The sequence below is a fragment of the Heptranchias perlo genome, unplaced genomic scaffold (genome assembly GCF_035084215.1).
Source record: "Heptranchias perlo isolate sHepPer1 unplaced genomic scaffold, sHepPer1.hap1 HAP1_SCAFFOLD_182, whole genome shotgun sequence".
Classification (NCBI taxonomy): domain Eukaryota; kingdom Metazoa; phylum Chordata; class Chondrichthyes; order Hexanchiformes; family Hexanchidae; genus Heptranchias; species Heptranchias perlo.
Genome location: NW_027139099.1, coordinates 574,896 through 592,411, shown reverse-complemented (window position 1 = coordinate 592,411; position 17,516 = coordinate 574,896). Strand labels below are relative to the sequence as shown.

At 45.4% G+C, this 17,516-nt stretch overlaps 1 protein-coding gene across 1 annotated transcript in view; it reads right to left on the bottom strand.

Moving 5' to 3' along the window:
• The window catches only part of nipblb (NIPBL cohesin loading factor b), a 690,432-nt gene that overhangs the window by 138,409 nt on the left and 534,507 nt on the right, over positions 1 to 17,516 (bottom strand). The window contains exons 36-38 of the mRNA XM_067977852.1: positions 16,226 to 16,334; positions 14,363 to 14,499; positions 14 to 154 (exon numbers count right to left, since the gene is read on the bottom strand). Of these exons, the coding sequence (XP_067833953.1) occupies positions 14 to 154; positions 14,363 to 14,499; positions 16,226 to 16,334 (387 nt within the window). The remainder of the gene's footprint in view (positions 1 to 13; positions 155 to 14,362; positions 14,500 to 16,225; positions 16,335 to 17,516) is intronic.

The window sequence follows — 17,516 nt, the reverse complement described above, 5'->3', positions numbered from 1 at the left end:
ACTCAATTCTTACCGTCATTCCATGCTTCAGGATAAGTTTCATGAGGTCTTCCTCGATAGTGGCCAGGAAGGTCTCACTCGGATGCTCCATCAACGGGACCACCAGTTCCAAAATCTTTGCCACATTGCAGATGACCAGGAAGTCACTCTGTGTCTGGAAATGGAAAGAACAAATGGGAAATTCAGCAGAACAGAATCATGAATCTTACACCACAGAAGGAGGCCATTCAGCCCGTAGCACCCATGCTGGCTCTCTGAAAGAATTATCCTGTTCCATGATTTTTCCTTTCATAGAAATACAGAGGTTACAATACAGAAACAGGTTATTTGGCTGAACCAGCCAGCGTCAGCATTTAGCCCCCACATGAACAAATAGCCACATTTATCCACTCTGTTCCCAAATCTCTGCATCAATGATCCAATCTAATCTCCAACCACTAACCCTGGAAGTGAATTGCATAGTCTCACAACTCTCCATGTGAAGAAGTTTCTCCTGCCCTCTGTTCTAATTTACATTTAATCTTGTATCGATGACCCCTCGTTCTTGACCCCTCAACTACTGGAAACAATCTGCTTCTCTCTACCCTGACCCATCCTTTCATAATTTTAAACACTTCTATCATATTGCCCCCGTAATCGGCGTTGTTCGAATGGAAAAAGCCCCGATTTTGATCAACTTCCCTTTTAGATGTTGGCACAAAATCTGCTACCGCCGCAGTTTCTGGTCTCCCATTCCATGTTCATATGGGCGGGTAAAAATTACTCCTAACCTCTCCCTTCGTTCTTTTGCTGATCATCTTCAATTTATTCCCTCTAGTTACTGACTCACCGACCAGTGGGAATGGCTTTCTCCATTTACCTTATTAAAAACACTCCCAATAACTGAACCCCTCACTCTCCTCTTAACCTTCTATGTCCTAATGAAAAGAGCCCAGTTTCTCTCATCTCTGCTCATGACTAAAGCTTCTCAACCCTGGGATCATCCTCTGTGAATCTCTCCTATACCCTTGCCATGGTCTTGACATCCTTCTTAAGGCCCAAAACTGGACACAAATATCCAGCTGCAGCCTAACCAATGATTTGGACAGAACAAAAGAATATTTTTGAGTAGTAACCAACTGGTTTGAAGCCATGACACTAGCCAGCATTGTAGATTGGAAATCGGAGAAAACAAACGGGTGATCCGTGGGTCACTCTCATAGACCGGAGAAGAGAGGAAACAAACGGGTGATCCGTGGGTCACGGTCAAAGACCGGAGAAGAGAGGAAACAGGAGGTTTGGAGGACTGCTAACGTACTGTTGTTTAAAAAGAGAGAGAGACCGAGTAATTACAGGCCAGTCAGTCCAACCTCGGTGGTGGGCAAATTATTGGAATCAATTCTGAGGGACAGGATAAATCATCAGTTAGAAAGGCACAGATTAATCAAGGACAGTTAGTATGGATTTGTTAAGGGAAAGTTGTGTCTGACTAAATTGATTGAATATTTTGAGGTGGTAACAAGGAGGGTCGATGCATTTGATGTTGTCTACATGAATTTTAGCAAGGCTTTTGACAAGGTCCCACATGGCAGACTGATCAAAAAAGTAAAAGCCCATGGGAACCAAGGGAAAGTGGCAAATTGGATCCAAAATTAGCTCAGTGGCAGGAAGCAAAAGGTAATGGTTGTCGGACGTTTTTGTGACTGGAAGGCTGTTTCCAGTGGGGTTCCGCAGCGCTCACTAGGTCCATTGCTTTTTGTGGTACATATAAATGATTAAATGTGGGGGGCATGATTAAGAAGTTTGCAGATGATACAAAAATTGGCCGTGTGGTTGATAGTGAGGAGGAAAGCTGTAGACTGCAGGAAGATATCAATGGACTGGTCAGGTGGGCAGAAAAGTGGTAAATGGAATTCAATCCAGAGAAATGAGAGATAATTCGTGTGTTTGCCCTCCCCAAATGTATTAAGAGCAGGAGTAGGCCATTCGGCCCCTCGAGCCTGCTCTGCCATTTGATAAGATCATGGCTGATCTGATTGTGACCTCAACCCTACTTTCCCGTCTACCGACTATAACCTTTGACTCCCTTGTTAATCAGGAATCCATCTAACTCAGCCTTAAAAATATTCAATGACCCTGCCTTTTTGCTAACGCATGGAGTGAGGGAGTACGGAGTAGCAGCTATTGACGGAGTCTGGTTTCGACAGAGTCTATAATTGGGAATTTGGTGAGTGAGGGGATTTGGTGCAGTAAGGGATGAGGTCATTTGTTTAGACAGCAGAGAGCGGGGTGGGGCGGGCCGGGGGAGGGGCGGGCCGGGGGCGGGGGAGGGGCGGGCCGGGGGAGGGGGAGGGGCGGGCCGGGGGCGGGCCGAGGGCGGGGGAGGGGCAGGCCGAGGGCGGGGGAGGGGCGGGCCGAGGGCGGGGGAGGGGCGGGCCGAGGGCGGGGGAGTGGCGGGCCGAGGGGCGGGCCGAGGGCGGGGGAGGGGCGGGCCGAGGGCGGGCCGAGGGCGGGTCAGAGCAACAACAAAACCAAACTGCAGTGTGACGTCACAGGGAGGTGGCTGGTGGGGAGAATCTCTTCTGTTTTCTTCGTTCTTCGGACTGTGGGCTCAGTAACTTAGAGCAAAAAACTACATTTAAAAAAAAAACTAAACTTAATTTAATAAATTAAACAAGGCCAGTACTTGGTTCAACCTAAAATAATTTGATTGGCATTGTAGTAATCAATTAAATGAATAAAATAGTTATGACAGGCCAGGAGATGTGTTGCAGCTGCAATTTGTGGGAGCTACTGGACAGTTTTGTCCAGGGCGACTGCATTGACGGTAAGTGTCTGCAGCTTGAGGAACTTCGGCTCCGAATTGAGGAGCTGGAGTCTGAGCTGCAGTCATTGCGCGGCATCAAGGAGGGAGAAAGTTACCTGGACACTTGGATCCAGGAGACAGTCACACCCCTTAGACTAAATACTGTAGAATTGGCACGTGGACAGCGACAGGAGGGTGTGACTGCGAGTGAGGCAGGTACGGGGATCCAGGAGGGAGCATTGCAGGAGCCTCAGTCCCTGAGCTTGTCCAATAGATACGAGGTTCTTGCAGCCCTTGTGGACGAGTGCAGGGACTGCAGGGAGGATGAGCAAACTGGCCACAGCATCGTGGTTCAGGGGGCCATTCAAATGGGGGGAGTAAAAAGGAAGGTGGTTGTAGTAGGCGACAGTATAGTTAGGGGGATAGACACTGTTCTCTGCAGCCAGGAACATGAGTCCCGAAGGCTGTGTTGCCTACCTGGTGCCAGGGTTAAGGACATCTCCTCAGGGCTGGAGAGAAACTTGGAGTGGGAGGGGGAGGATCCAGTTGTCATGGTCCATGTAGGTACCAACGACATAGGTAGGACGAAGAAAGAGGTTCTGCTGAGGGAGTTTGAGCAGCTAGGGACTAAATTAAAAAACAGAACCACAAAGGTGATAATCTCCGGATTATTACCTGAGCCACGAGCAAATTGGCACAGGGTAAATCAGATCAGAGAGATGAATGTGTGGCTCTAAGATTGGTGTGGGAGAAGTGGGTTTCGATTCATGGGGCACTGGCACCAGTACTGGGGAAAGAGGGAGCTGTTCCCTGGAGAGTAGGAGGTTTAGGGGTGATCTTATAGAAGTCTATAAAATAATGAGGGGCATAGATAAGGTCGATAGTCAAAATCTTTTCCCAAAGGTAGGGGAGTCTGTAACGAGGGGACGTAGATTTAAGGTGAGAGGGGAGAGATACAAAAGGGTCCAGAGGGGCAATTTTTTCACTCAAATGGTGGTGAGTGTCTGGAACGAGCTGCCAGAGGCAGTAGTAGAGGCGGGTACAATTTTGTCTTTTAAAAAGCATTTGGACAGTTACATGGGTAAGATGGGTATAGAGGGATATGGGCCAAGTGCAGGCAATTGGGACTAGCTTAGTGGTATAAACTGGGCGACATGGACATGTTGGGCCGAAGGGCCTGTTTCCATGTTGTAAACTTCTACGATTCTATGATTCTATGTTCCGTTGGGACGGGCTTCACCTGAACTATGCTGGGACCAGTGTTCTGGCAAACCGAATAACTAGGGTGGCAGAGAAGGCTTTAAACTAAATGGGGGGGGGGGGGGGGGGGGGGTTCAGGGGGCGAAGTTTAGATAGATAAAGAGAAAAGACAAGGAAATAGCACAGGAAAGTGATTGGGGTAATGATAAACAGAGTGTGTCAGGAAGGGACAGAGCGTACAAACATAAGAGTGCACTCGCAATTGGGGCCAGGGTAGGAAAGAATGATAAAAAGGCAAAATTAAAGGTTCTTTATCTGAATCCGCGCAGCATTCGTAATAAGATAGATGAATTGACGGCACAAATAGAAACAAATGGGTCTGATCTCGTGGCCATTACAGAGACGTGGTTGCAAGGTGACCAAGATTGGGAGCTAAATATTCAGGGTTATTTAACATTTCGGAAGGATGGGAAAAAAGGTCAAGGTGGTGGGGTAGCTCTGTTAATAAAGGATGAAATTGGTATAATAGTGAGAAATTATCTTGGCTCAGAAGATCAAGATGTCGAATCAATTTGGGTGGAGGTAAGAAATCACTGGTGGGAGTAGTATAGAGGCCCCCTAACAGTAGCGACACTGTCGGGCAAAATATAAATCAGGAAATAAGGGGGGCTTGTAAAAAAGGTAATGCAATAATCATGGGCGATTTTAACTTTCACATAGATTGGACAAATCAAATTGGCAAAAATAGCCCTGAGGAAGAGTTCATGGAGTGTATTAGGGACTGTTTCTTAGACCAATACGTCGGGGAACCAACCAGGGAACAGGCCATTCTGGATCTGGTAATGGGTAACGAAACAGGATTAATTAATGATCTCAAAGTAAAGGATCCCTTGGGAAGCAGTGATCATAACATGATGAATTTCACATCCAGTTTGAGAGCGAGGATCTTGGGTCTGAAACTACTGTATTAAACTTAAATAAGGGCAATTATAAAGGAATGAGGGCGGAATTGGCTAAAGTGTACTGGGTAATCAAATTACATGGTATGATGGTGGATAAGCAGTGGCAAACAGTTAAAAATATATTTTATGACTCGCAACAAAAAAAAATCACTGTGAGGAGGAAAGACTCCACAAAAAGGGTGAACCAACCATGGCTCACTAAGGAAGTCAAGGATGGTATCAGGTTAAAAGAAAAAGCATACAACATGGCAAAGATTACTGGTAAGCCCGAAGATTGGGAAAACTTAAAACCAGCAAAGGATGACTGAAAGAATAACAAAGAGGGAGAAAATAAATGATGAGAGTAAACGAGCAAGAAATATAAAAACTGACAGTAAAAGCTTCTACAAGTATATAAAAAGGAAGAGGGCAGCTAAAGTAAACATTGGTCCCTTCGAGGATGAGACTGGGGAAATAATAATGGAAAACAAGGAAATGGCAGAGGAATTGAACAGATATTTTGTATGTCTTCACAGTAGAAGACACTAATAATATACCAATAATAGTAGAAAATCAAGGGGCAAAGGGGAGGGAGGAACTAAAAACAATCACTATCACGAGAGAAAAAGTACTCAGTGAACTAATGGGTCCAAAGGCTGACAAGTCCCCTGGACCTGATGGCTTGCATCAGAGGGTCTTAAAGGAAGTGGCTACAGAGATAGTGGATGCATTGGTTGTAATCTTCCAAAATTCACTAGATTCTGGAAAGGTCCCAGCAGATTGGAAAACTGCAAAAGTAACACCCCTATTCAAGAAGGGAGTGAGACAGAAAGCAGGTAACTATAGATCAGTTAGCCTAACATCTGTCATTGGGAAAATGCTAGAATCCATTATTAAGGAAGTAGTAGCAGGACATTTGGAGACTCATAATACAATCAAGGAGAGTCAACACGGTTTTATGAAGGGGAAATTGTGTCTGACAAATTTATTTGAGTTCTTTGAGGAAGTAACGGGCAGGGTGGATAAAGGGGAACCAATGGATGCCGTATATTTGGATTTCCAAAAGGCATTCGATAAGGTGCCACATAAAAGATTATTGCACAAGATAAGAGCTCATGGTGTTGGGGGTAATGTACTGGCATGGATAGAGGATTGGCTAACTAACAGAAAACAAAGAGTCGGGATAAAAGGGTCATTTTCAAAAAGGCAATCTGTAACTAGTGGGGTGCCGCAGGGCTCAGTGCTGGGGCCTCAACTATTTACAATATATATCAATGACTTGGATGAAGGAACAGAGTGCCTTGTGGCCAAATTTGCTGATGATGCAAAGATAGGTGGAAAAGCAAGTTGTGATGAGGACACAAAGTGTCTGCAAAGGGATATTGACAGGTGAAGCGAATAGGCAAAATTTGGCAAATGGAAAATAATGTGGTGAAATGTGAAGTCATTCACTTTGGGAGGAAAAATAAAAAAAGCAAAATATGATTTGAATGGAGAAATACTACAAAATACTGCGGTAGAGGGATCTGGGTGTCCTCGTACATGAAACAAAAAAGTCAACATACAGGTGCAGCAGGTAATCCGGAAAGCAAACGGAATATTGGTCTTTATTTCTAGGGGGATGGAGTATAAAAGCAGGGAAGTCATGCTACAACTGTACAGGGTGCTGGTGAGACCACACCTGGAGTACAGCGTACAGTTCTGGTGCCCTTATTTAAGGAAGGACATACTTGCATTGGAGGCAGTTCAGGGAAGGTTCACTAGGTTGATTCTGGGTATGGAAGGGTTGTCTTATGAGGAAAGATTGAACAGGTTGGGTCTATACTCATTGGAGTTTAGAAGAATGAGAGGCGATCTTATTGAAACATATAAGATTCTGAGGGGACTCGATAGGTTCGATGCTGAGAGGATGTTACCCCTCATGGGGGAATTTGAAACTAGGGGGCATAGTCTCAGAATAAGGGGTCGCCCGTTTAAGACGGAAATGAGGAGGAATTTCTTCTCCCAGAGGGTTGTGAATCTTTGGAATTCTTTACCCCAAAAAGCTGTGGAGGCTGAGTCATTGAATACATTCAAGGCTGAGTTAGATAAATTTTTGATCAGCAAGAGAGTCAAAGGATATGGGGAAAGGGCGGGAAAGTGGAGTTGAGGTAAAAATCAGATCAGTCATGATCTCATTGAATGGCAGAGCAGGCTCGAGGGGCCGAATGGCCTACTCCAGCTCCTATCTGTTATGGTCTCATGGCCTCCATCGCTCTCAGGTGAAGGGAGTTCCACAGACTCACGACCCTCAGACAAAAAATTTCTCCTCATCTCCGTCTTAAATGGGAGAGCCATTATTTTAAAGAGCCATGAGGCTCCAACACTGATCACTGTTGCACTCAACTCGTTACATCTTGCCAACCTGAAAATGACCCATTTATGCCTACTCTCTGCTTCCTGTTAGCCAACCAATCCTTTATCCATGCTAATATATTACCTCTCTCCAAATAAGATAAGGGAATCACAATAAATGGGAGGATACGGAGATGTGTCGAGGAACAGAGGGATCTTGGAGTGCATGTCCACAAATCCCTGAAGGTAGCAGGACAGGTCGATAAGGTGGTTAAAAAGGCAGGTGGGATACTTTCCTTTATTAGCCGAGGCATAGAATATAAGAGCAGGGAGGTTATGCTGGAACTGTATAAAACACTAGTTAGGCCACAGCTTTAGTACTGTGTACAGTTCTGGTCACCACATTACAGGATGTAATTGCACTGGAGTGGGTTTTAAAAAAATTCGTTCATGGGATGTGGGCGTCGCTGGCGAGGCCAGCATTTATTGCCCATCCCTAATTGCCCTCGAGAAGGTGGTGGTGAGCCGCTTTCTTGAACCGCTGCAGTCCGTGTGGTGAAGGTTCTCCCACAGTGCTGTTCGGAAGGGAGTTCCAGGATTTTAACCCAGCAACGATGAAGGAACGGCGATATATTTCCAAGTCGGGATGGTGTGTGTCTTGGAGGGGAACGTGCAGGTGGCGTTGTTCCCATGTGCCTGCTGCCCTTGTCCTTTTAGGTGGTCGAGGTCGTGAGTTTGGGAGGTGCTGTCGAAAAAGCCTTGGCGAGTTGCTGCAGTGCATCCTGTTGATGGTACACACTGCAGCCACTGTGCGCCGGTGGTGAAGGGAGTGAATGTTTAGGGTGGTGGAATCTACTAGTTGTGAAAAAAGCTAATAGAATTCTTATTTTACCTCAAGAGATATAGAATATAAAAGCCACGAGGTAATGATGGGCTAATATAAAACCTTAATATGACCCGAGTTGGAGTACTGTGTGCAGTATTGGGCTCCACACTATAGGAAGGATATTGAGGCTTCAGAGAGGGTCCGAGACAGATTCACTCGGATGCTGCCTGGTATGTGGAAATACAAGAAAGACTTGAAAAATCAGGGCTTTCTTCGTTAGAACACTACAGATTATGGGGCGATATGATACAACTGTTTAACATTATGAATCCATGGAACAGGGTAGAGAGAAACAGATTGTGCCCAGTGATTGAAGGTTTAGAACAAAGGGCCATCGATACAAGATTTAAATGTTTAGAAGAATGAGAGGAGATCTTATTGAAACATACAAGATTCTGAGGGGACTCGATAGGGTAGATGCTGAGAGGATGTTACCCCTCATGGGGGAATCTAAAACTAGGGGGCATAGTCTCAGAATAAGGGGTCACCCGTTTAAGACGGAAATGAGGAGGAATTTCTTCTCCCAGAGGGTCGTGAATCTTTGGAATTCTTTACCCCAAAAAGCTGTGGAGGCCGAGTCATTGAATACATTCAAGGCTGAGTTAGACACATTTTTGATCAGCAAGAGAGTCAAAGGATATGGGGAAAGGGCGGGAAAGTGGAGTTGAGGTAAAAATCAGATCAGCCATGATCTCATTGAATGGTGGAGCAGGCTAGAGGGGCCGAATGGCCTACTCCTGCTCCTATCTCTTATGGTGTTATAAATGTAAGAGATTTAGAACACAGAGCAGAGAGTTGTGAGACAGAAATTATATCAACATTCAGGATTAGATTGGATAGGTGGATGAAGGAACAGGGGTTGAAGGGATATGGGGACAGGGAGGGTAAATGTGATTAGAACTATTTGCTCGCATGGAGGGTAAACACAGACACAGGCTGAAAGGCCTGTTCATGTTCTAACTGTGTATTTCTATGAATGTTTGTAAATTTGAACGTAGCTTAACCTTTATGGAAGTATCTGACAAACGTGTTTGTGAATAAAACCACGGTGACTAATCGGGACAGTACTGACTGCAGCCTATGCTTTGTACCTCTGCTCTTGTTGCTGGTTTAGTGATGAAGGACTCAGCTAATACTTTCTTTTGGACAAAGATCTGCCCAAGCAAAAAATCTGCAAAAGCCCAAACTCTTGGGCTGCTTTGTCTGCAGTGAAACTGCGTCAGAACAGGGATGGAAGCAAGCTCAAATTGATATTGGTCATCGTGCCCCATACTTACGTTATGGTGGTTTTGAGGGTAAGAGAGGGAACACAGAGAAACTTAAGTTAAAATCTAGACATGAACCAAAGTCAGGCCCTGACTGGGCTTCAGTTATTAGGTGAACCAAGGCTGTTACTAGCCTCATCCATTCATTGACCAGAATTGGGTACTAAATATTCTTGAATACAAGGTGTTCAGGAAAGATAGGGAAGGAAAGAAAGGAGGGGGTGGGGGGGGGGGTGGCAGTATTGATTAAGGAGTAATATTGTCGTGCTGGACAGAGAGGATGACCTGGAGGGGTCAACGACAGAATCTATTTGGTTAGAGGTGCCGTCACACTACTGGGTGTATTCTATAGGCCACAAACTCGTGGGAAGGATAGAGAGGAGCAAATTTGCAGGGAAATTATAGAGAGGTGCAAAAGCCATTGAGTAGCGATAACGGGGGACTTCAACTATCCTAATATAAGACTGGGATAGTAATAGTGTAAAGGGCAAAGAGGGGGAAGAATTTCTGAAGTGTGTTCAGGATAACTTTCTTGACCAGTACGTTTCCAGCTCAACGAAGGAGACGGCATTGCTGGACTTCATTCTAGGGAATGAGGCCGGCCAAGTGGAGCAAGTGTCAGTGGGGGGAACATTTAGGGAGCAGCGATCATAGTATCATAAGGTTTAGATTAGTTATGGAAAAGGACAAGGAACAATCTAGAGTAAAAATACTCAATTGGAGGAGGGCCAATTTCAGTGGGTTGAGAACAGATCTAGCCCGGGTAAATTGGAATCAAAGGTTGGCAGGCAAAACTGTAATTGAACAGCCTTTAAAGAGGAGATGGTTCGGGTACAGTCTAGACACATTCCCATGAGGCAGAAAGCTAGGGCAACTAAAGCCAGAGCTCCCTGGATGACAAAAGAGATAGAGAGTAAGATGAAATGGAAAAAAAGGGTGTGTGACAGATGTCAGGTTGATAACACAAGTGAGAACCAGGCTGAATACAGAAAGTACAGAGGGGAAGTGAAAAAGGTAATAAGAGGGGCAAAGAGTTTGAGAATAGACTGGCTGCTAACATAAAAGGGAATCCAAAAGTCTTCTTTTGGCATGTAAACAGTAAACGGGTAGTAAGAGGAGGGGTGGGACTGATTAGGGACCAAAAAGGAGATCTACACATGGAGGCAGAGGGCATGGCCGAGGTACTAAATGAGTACTTTGCATCTGTCTTTACCAAAGAAGATGATTCTGCCAGTCACAGTAAAAGAGGTATTTGAGATAAATACGTGTTAAAAATTGATAAAGAAAAAGTACTTGAAAGGCTAGCTGTACTTAAAGTAGATAAGTCACCTGGTCCGGATGGGATGCATCCAAGGTTGCTGAAGGAAGTAAGGATGGAAATTGTGGAGGTACTGGCCATAATCTTCCAAACATCCGTAGATACGGGGGTGGTGCCAGAGGACTGGAGAATTGCAAATGTTACACCCTTGTTCAAAAAAGGGCATAAGGATAAACCCAGCAACTACAGGCCAGTCAGTTTAACCTCGGTGGTGGGGAAACTTTTAGAAACGATAATCTGGGATAAAGTTAACAGTCACTTGGACAAGTGTGGATTAATTAAGGAAAGCCAGCACGGATTTGTTAACTCGAATGAGTGTTTTGATGAGGTAACAGAGAGGGTAGATGAGGGCAATGCAGTTGATGTGGTGTATATGGACATTCAAAAGGCATTTGATAAAGTGCCGCATAATGGGCTTGTCATCAAGATTGCGGCCCATGGAATAAAGGGGGCAGTGGCAGCATGGATACAGAATTGACTAAGAGACAGGAAACAGAGAGTAGTGGTGAACGGTTGTTTTTTGGACTGGAGGGAGGTGTACAGTGGTGTTCCCCAGGGGTCAGTGCTGGGACCACTGCTTTTCTTGATATATATTAATGACTTAGACTTGGGTGTACAGGGCTCAATTTCAAAATTTGCAGATGACACAAAACTTGGAAGGGTAGTAAACAGTGAGGAGGATAGTGATAGACTTCCAGAGGATATAGACAGGCTGGTGGAATGGGCGGACACGTGGCAGATGAAATTCAACACAGAAAAGTGCGAAGTGATACAGTTTGGTAGGAAGAACGAGGAGAGGCAATATAAACTAGAGGGTACAATTCTAAAAGGGGTGCAGAGAGAGATCTGGGGGTATATGTGCACAAGCCTTTGAAGGTTGCAGGGCAGGTTGAGAATGTGGTTTAAAAAGCATACAGGATCCTGGGCTTTATGAATAGAGGCATAGAGTACAAAAGCAAGGAAGTCATGATGAACCTTTATAAAACACTGGTTCGGCCGCAACTGGAGTATTGTGTCCAGTTCTGGGCACCGCACATTAGGAAAGCTGTGAAGACTTTGGGAGGGTGCAGAGGAGATTTAATAGAACGCTTCCAGGGATGAGGGACTTTAGTTATGTGGATAGACTGGAGAAGCTGGGGTTGTTCTCCTTGAAACAGAGAAGGTTGAGAGGAGATTTGATCGAGGTATTCAAAATCATGAACGGTCTGGACAGAGTAGATAGAGAGAAACTGTTCCCATTGGTGGAAGGGTCAAGAACCAGAGGACACAGATTTAAGGTGATTGGCAAAAGAACCAAAGGTGACATGAGGAAAAACTTTTTTACACAGCGAGTGGTTAGGATCTGGAATGCACTGCCCGAGGGGGTGGTGGAGGCAGATTCAATCATGGCCTTCAAAAGGGAACTGGATAAGTACTTGAAGGGAAAAAAATTTGCAGGGCTACGGGGAAAGGGCGGGTGAGCGGGACTAGCTGGATTGCTCTTGGAGAGCTGGAATGGACTCGATGGGCCAAATGGCCTCCTTCCATGCTGTAACCTTTCTATGATTCTGCAATTCTCTTAGGTTTCTATGGGCAGATTCACTGACCTGCTGTGTGCTGCATGGTGGTACATTCTGAGGCTCTTCTGCCTGGTGGATCTGAAATATTGTTAACCTGGCTTCAGATGTCCTGGAAAATTGTGCAACCTTTCTCCTCCATCAAGCTAAATCCTAGCCAAAAGTTTCTTTTGATTATTCCAGGTAACGACTGGATTCTGCCCTTACCTTCCAAGTTATTATCTACAAAACATTCCCCGAGAGGATGCAAGTCATTCCCTCTTGTTCTTTCTTTGGCAGATAAGCTGCATTAACGGGGCAGCCCTAACAGAGAGCTGGAGGAATATGTACATCCCAATGTACAGCTGCAGGGCTCTCATTGCATTCACCACACCAGAGGAGTCCCTTAAATTAGACGCTGCAAGGTTTATTTTCCTGTCGAAGTGTCTAGCAAGAGATAGGATAAACTGTCACTTGGAAAGGCATGGATTAATCAGGGATAGTCAGCATGGATTTGTTCAGGGAAGGTCATGCCTTATAAATCTGATTAAATTCTTTGAGAAAGTGACAAGGAGGATTGATGAGGGTAGTGCAGTAGATGTTGTCTACATGGATTTTAGTCAGGCATTTGACAAGGTCCCACATGGCAGACTGGTCAGAAAGGTAAAAGCCCATGGGATGCAGGGAAATGTGGCAAATTGGATCCAAAATTGGCTCAGTAACAGGAAACAAAGGGTAAAAGTCGATGGATGTCTTTGCGAATGGAAATCCGTTTCCAGTGGTGTGCCACAGGGCTCAGTGTTGGGTCCCTTGCTGTTTGTGGTATATATTAATGATTTGGACTTGAATGTAGGGGGCATGATTGGCAAATTTGCAGACGACACAAAAATTGGCCGTGTAGTTGATAGTGAAGACGATAGCTGTGGACTCCAAGAAGATATCATTGGGTTGGTGGAGTGGGCGGAAAAGTGGCAAATGGAGTTTAACCCGGAGAAGTGTGAGGTAATGCACTTAGGGAGGGCAAACAGTAAAAGGGAATACGCAGTAAACAGGAATATATTGAGAGGGGTCGAGGAAGTGAGAGACCTTGGAGTGCATGTGCACAGGTCCTTGAAGGTGGCAGTACAGGTAGATAAGGTTGTGAAGAAGGCATAAGGAATGTTCTCCGTTATTAGCTGAGGTATAGAATACAAAAGCAGGGATGTAATGATGGAACTGTATAAAACACTGGTAAGGCCACAGCTGGAGTATTGTGCGCAGTTCTGGTCACCACATTACAGGAAGGAGGTAATTGCTCTGGAGAGAGTGCAGAGAAGATTTACAAAAATGTTGCCAGGGCTTGAAAATTGCAGCTACGAGGAGAGATTGGATAGGCTGGTGTTGTTTTCCTTGGAGCAGAGGAGGCTGAGGGGAGACTTGATTGAGGTGTACAAAATTATGAGGGGCCCAGATAGAGTAAACAGGAAGTACCTGTTTCCCCTAGCGGAGAGTTCAAGAACTAGAGGACATAGATTTAAGCTGATTGGTGGAAGGATTAGAGGGACATGAGGAAAAACTTTTTTACCCAGAGGGTGGTGGGTGTATGGAATTTGCTGCCCGAATTGGTGGTAGAGGCAGGGACCCTCAACTCTTTTAAAAAGTACCTGGACCTGCACCTAAAGTGCTGTAAGCTGCAGGGCTACGGACCGGGTGCTGGAAGGTGGGATTAGAATGGGCACCTGGTTGTTCTTCGAGACGGCGCAGACAGGATGGGCCGAATGGCCCCCTTCTGTGCTGTATCTTTTCTATGGTTCTAAGGGGGGCATTGTGGTTTTATAAACTACTGGAACAAGGCTGCTAAATGGCAGGATCCAACCCAAAGTACAGCGGATACACCAGCCAGTCTTGAAGCCCACTGGATGCAACCTGCACTGAAAAATGCTTCGTTCACAACTGAAGCACTCGAATGGTCATATGGCTGGACTCCACACTGATACCAGTTACATTGCATACAGTCCCATAATACACAATTTAACAAAACATAACACTCCTACAAAAGGACGAGGAACAGTGAAACCACAATAAACAGGTGGAGGTGAATGGCAGGAGCCACACTTACATTGCACTTTGTGGTAAGATATGGCTGCAACGTCATTGCATGTTTTACCATCAGATGAGGCTGGATTTTGCTGAACAGATATAAGGTGATTAAACAGGCCACCAGACAGTTGGTATTCATGCCTTTACTATCTGAATCTGCAGGGGTAGAACAAAGTAGAGTCAACAGTGGTAGTCACAGCACCTCATACTCGGTGAGCCGGTAACACTACATTGCCCATAAATAACCTGTGCCTGGTCCCATCATTCAAATTACCAAAATTTTGCTGCAGAAAGAGTTTGAGGAGCATTTTCTGAGTAAAAAGAATGAGGAGGCTGAAAGGCAACTCTTACGCTGAAGGAACGTGGCACCAGCAGTAATGAATGGTTCATCCCGATTCCGTTTTGGAGCTGGGCAGTTGGCTTGGTTATAACAAATACTTCTCTAGGCCCGATAGATGATGGGACAGTGTAGAGGGAGCTTTACTCTGTATCTAACCCTGTACCTGCCCTGGGAGTGTTTGATGGGACAGTGTAGAGGGAGCTTTACTCTGTATCTAACCCTGTACCTGCCCTGGGAGTGTTTGATGGGACAGTGTAGAGCGAGCTTTACTCTGTATCTAACCCTGTACCTGCCCTGGAAGTGTTTGATGGGACAGTGTAGAGGGAGCTTTACTCTGTATCTAACCCTGTACCTGCCCTGGGAGTGTTTGATGGGACAGTGTAGAGGGAGCTTTACTCTGTATCTAACCCGTGCTGTACCTCTCCTGGGAGTGTTTGATGGGACAGTGTAGAGGGAGCTTTACTCTGTATCTAACCCTGTACCTGACCCTGGGAGTATTTGATAGGACAGTGTAGAGCGAGCTTTACTCTGGATCTAACCCTGTACCTGACCCTGGGAGTGTTTGATGGGACAGTGTAGAGGGAGCTTTACTCTGTATCTAACCCGTGCTGTATCTGCCCCTGGAGTGATTGATGGGACAGTGTAGAGGGAGCTTTACTCTGTATCTAACCCGTGCTGTATCTGCCCCGGGAGTGATTGATGGGACAGTGTAGAGGGAGCTTTACTCTGTATCTAACTCGCGCTGTACCTGCCCTGGGAGTGTTTGATGGGACAGTGTAGAGGGAGCTTTGCACAATGCCATGGGAGAAAGTAAATGGACTGGTGTTGCATCTCCTGCAGTTGAATGGAAAGATGCCAGGAAGTTGGGGTGGGGGAAGATTGAACAAGGGGGTCATGGAGGGAAGGAACCTTCTGGAATGTGGAGGAAGGAAAATGTGCTTGTGTTGGAGGTGATTGAAGATGATCTGATGAATGTGAAGGCTGGTGTGGTAGAAGGTGAGGACCAAAGGGGACCCTGACTGTGTTCTGGGGAAGGCGACATGGTCAAGAGTCCTGTCGATCAGAGGCTGAGGATAAAAGAGGACGTTTCAGAGGCTCTGGTGTGGAAAGTGAAACCATCAGAGCAAATGCAACAGACATGGAGAATCTGGCAGAAAGGGATGGAGCTCTTACAGGAAGTGAGTTATTTTAAAAAATGAATGTCTTTTTCTGTTTTATTGTAAGGGGAGGGTACAAGGATACAGTTGTGATCATGTTGGAACATTTGTAGCCATATGTTATATCATAGCTGCTGACGACTGTTTCTTGCAGCTCAATTGGAGGGAAAAAAAATCATTTTAAAGACATGCATTTTAGTGTTAAATACTGGGCATCAAATAACAGGACCAGGGCAACCAGACTAGGAAAAGGGGCCACAATCGAGTTAACAGGCAGACATGAAACGTAGTCAGGGTGTAGCCTGCACTACGGACACAAGGCCTGAAGGGGACTGATCCGTAAAGGGATTCAGTTACATTACTGTATCGTCTGTAATCCATTTACCTGCCAGCGATTCCTCGTATTTCAGAATGTGTTCTACCAGATTATCCACTATCTGCACACAGGCTTTCTTCACTGGCTTGTACGAGGCATCTTCCTCAGACTTCAACAACTGAAAGCACACAGCAGAGTTCAAGTGCCCCACTCCACAACTTTAACCCGACAATTACCCTCCCCAGTTCCCAGGGAAAGTGCACAAATCCGCTCTGGTCATACCATGCGACTGGTCAAATGCATTTATTCAACTAATTGAACAGAAACACAACTACCCTGCTTCATCTCTATTTATATTCACATCATTTGCCAATACTCTCGCCTCTTCAAAGTGGCAAGAACTGGCATTTACAAAGGACCCAATCAGATCTCCAGGATTAAAGTGCTGTCAGTGTGATGAAGGTGCCGGCTTTTGCAGGGTTACACCCAGAGGGGCAACAGCAGCATCTGGATCTCTGAGCCGGTGCAATAAACCAAGGCATCCAAACCCACCCTATTCCCACACATACACTTTCCATCCAAACCCACCCTACACACATACACTTTCCATCCAAACCCACCCTATTCCCACACACATACACTTTCCATCCAAACCCACCCTATTCCCACACACATACACTTTCCATCCAAACCCACCCTATTCCCACACATACACTTTCCATCCAAACCCGATTCTATTCCCACACACATACACTTTGCTTCAGTCTATGTTGTTGTACTCCTTTTGAAGTCCTGTGTCTTTGAATCTCTCAGACTATGCTCAGGATATTTCTTCTCATTCTTCCCCCCCATTGTATCACTGCATTTATCTGCATTAAGTTGCCTGTGATGTGTGTTTGGGATGTGTGTGAAAATGTGTGCTTAGCGGCCTCTCATTTTCTTTTGATATAAGTGATTTGGACATGAGCACAAAAGGAAAGGCACTGAAGTTTGCTGATACCAAATTAGGGGGCACAATAATCAGAAGGACACAGACATGGCGAAGGGGCAGAGAGGTGGCAGATGCAGCTCACTACTGAAAAATGAGGTATATTATGGGGAAAATAACAGTAAAAGGAAGCGTTTCTTAAGTCATAGAAAGGTTACAGCATGGTAGGAGGCCATTTGGCCCATCGAATCTGTACCGGCTCTATGCAAGAGCAATCCAGCTAGTCCCACTACGTGCACTTTCCCCGTAGCCCTGCACATTTTTTCCTTTCCAATCATAAGATTTAATTCTAAAAGCAGTACAGGAACAGAATGATCTGGGGGTATATGTGCACAAATCGTTGAAGGTGGCAGGGCAGGTTGAGAAAGCGGT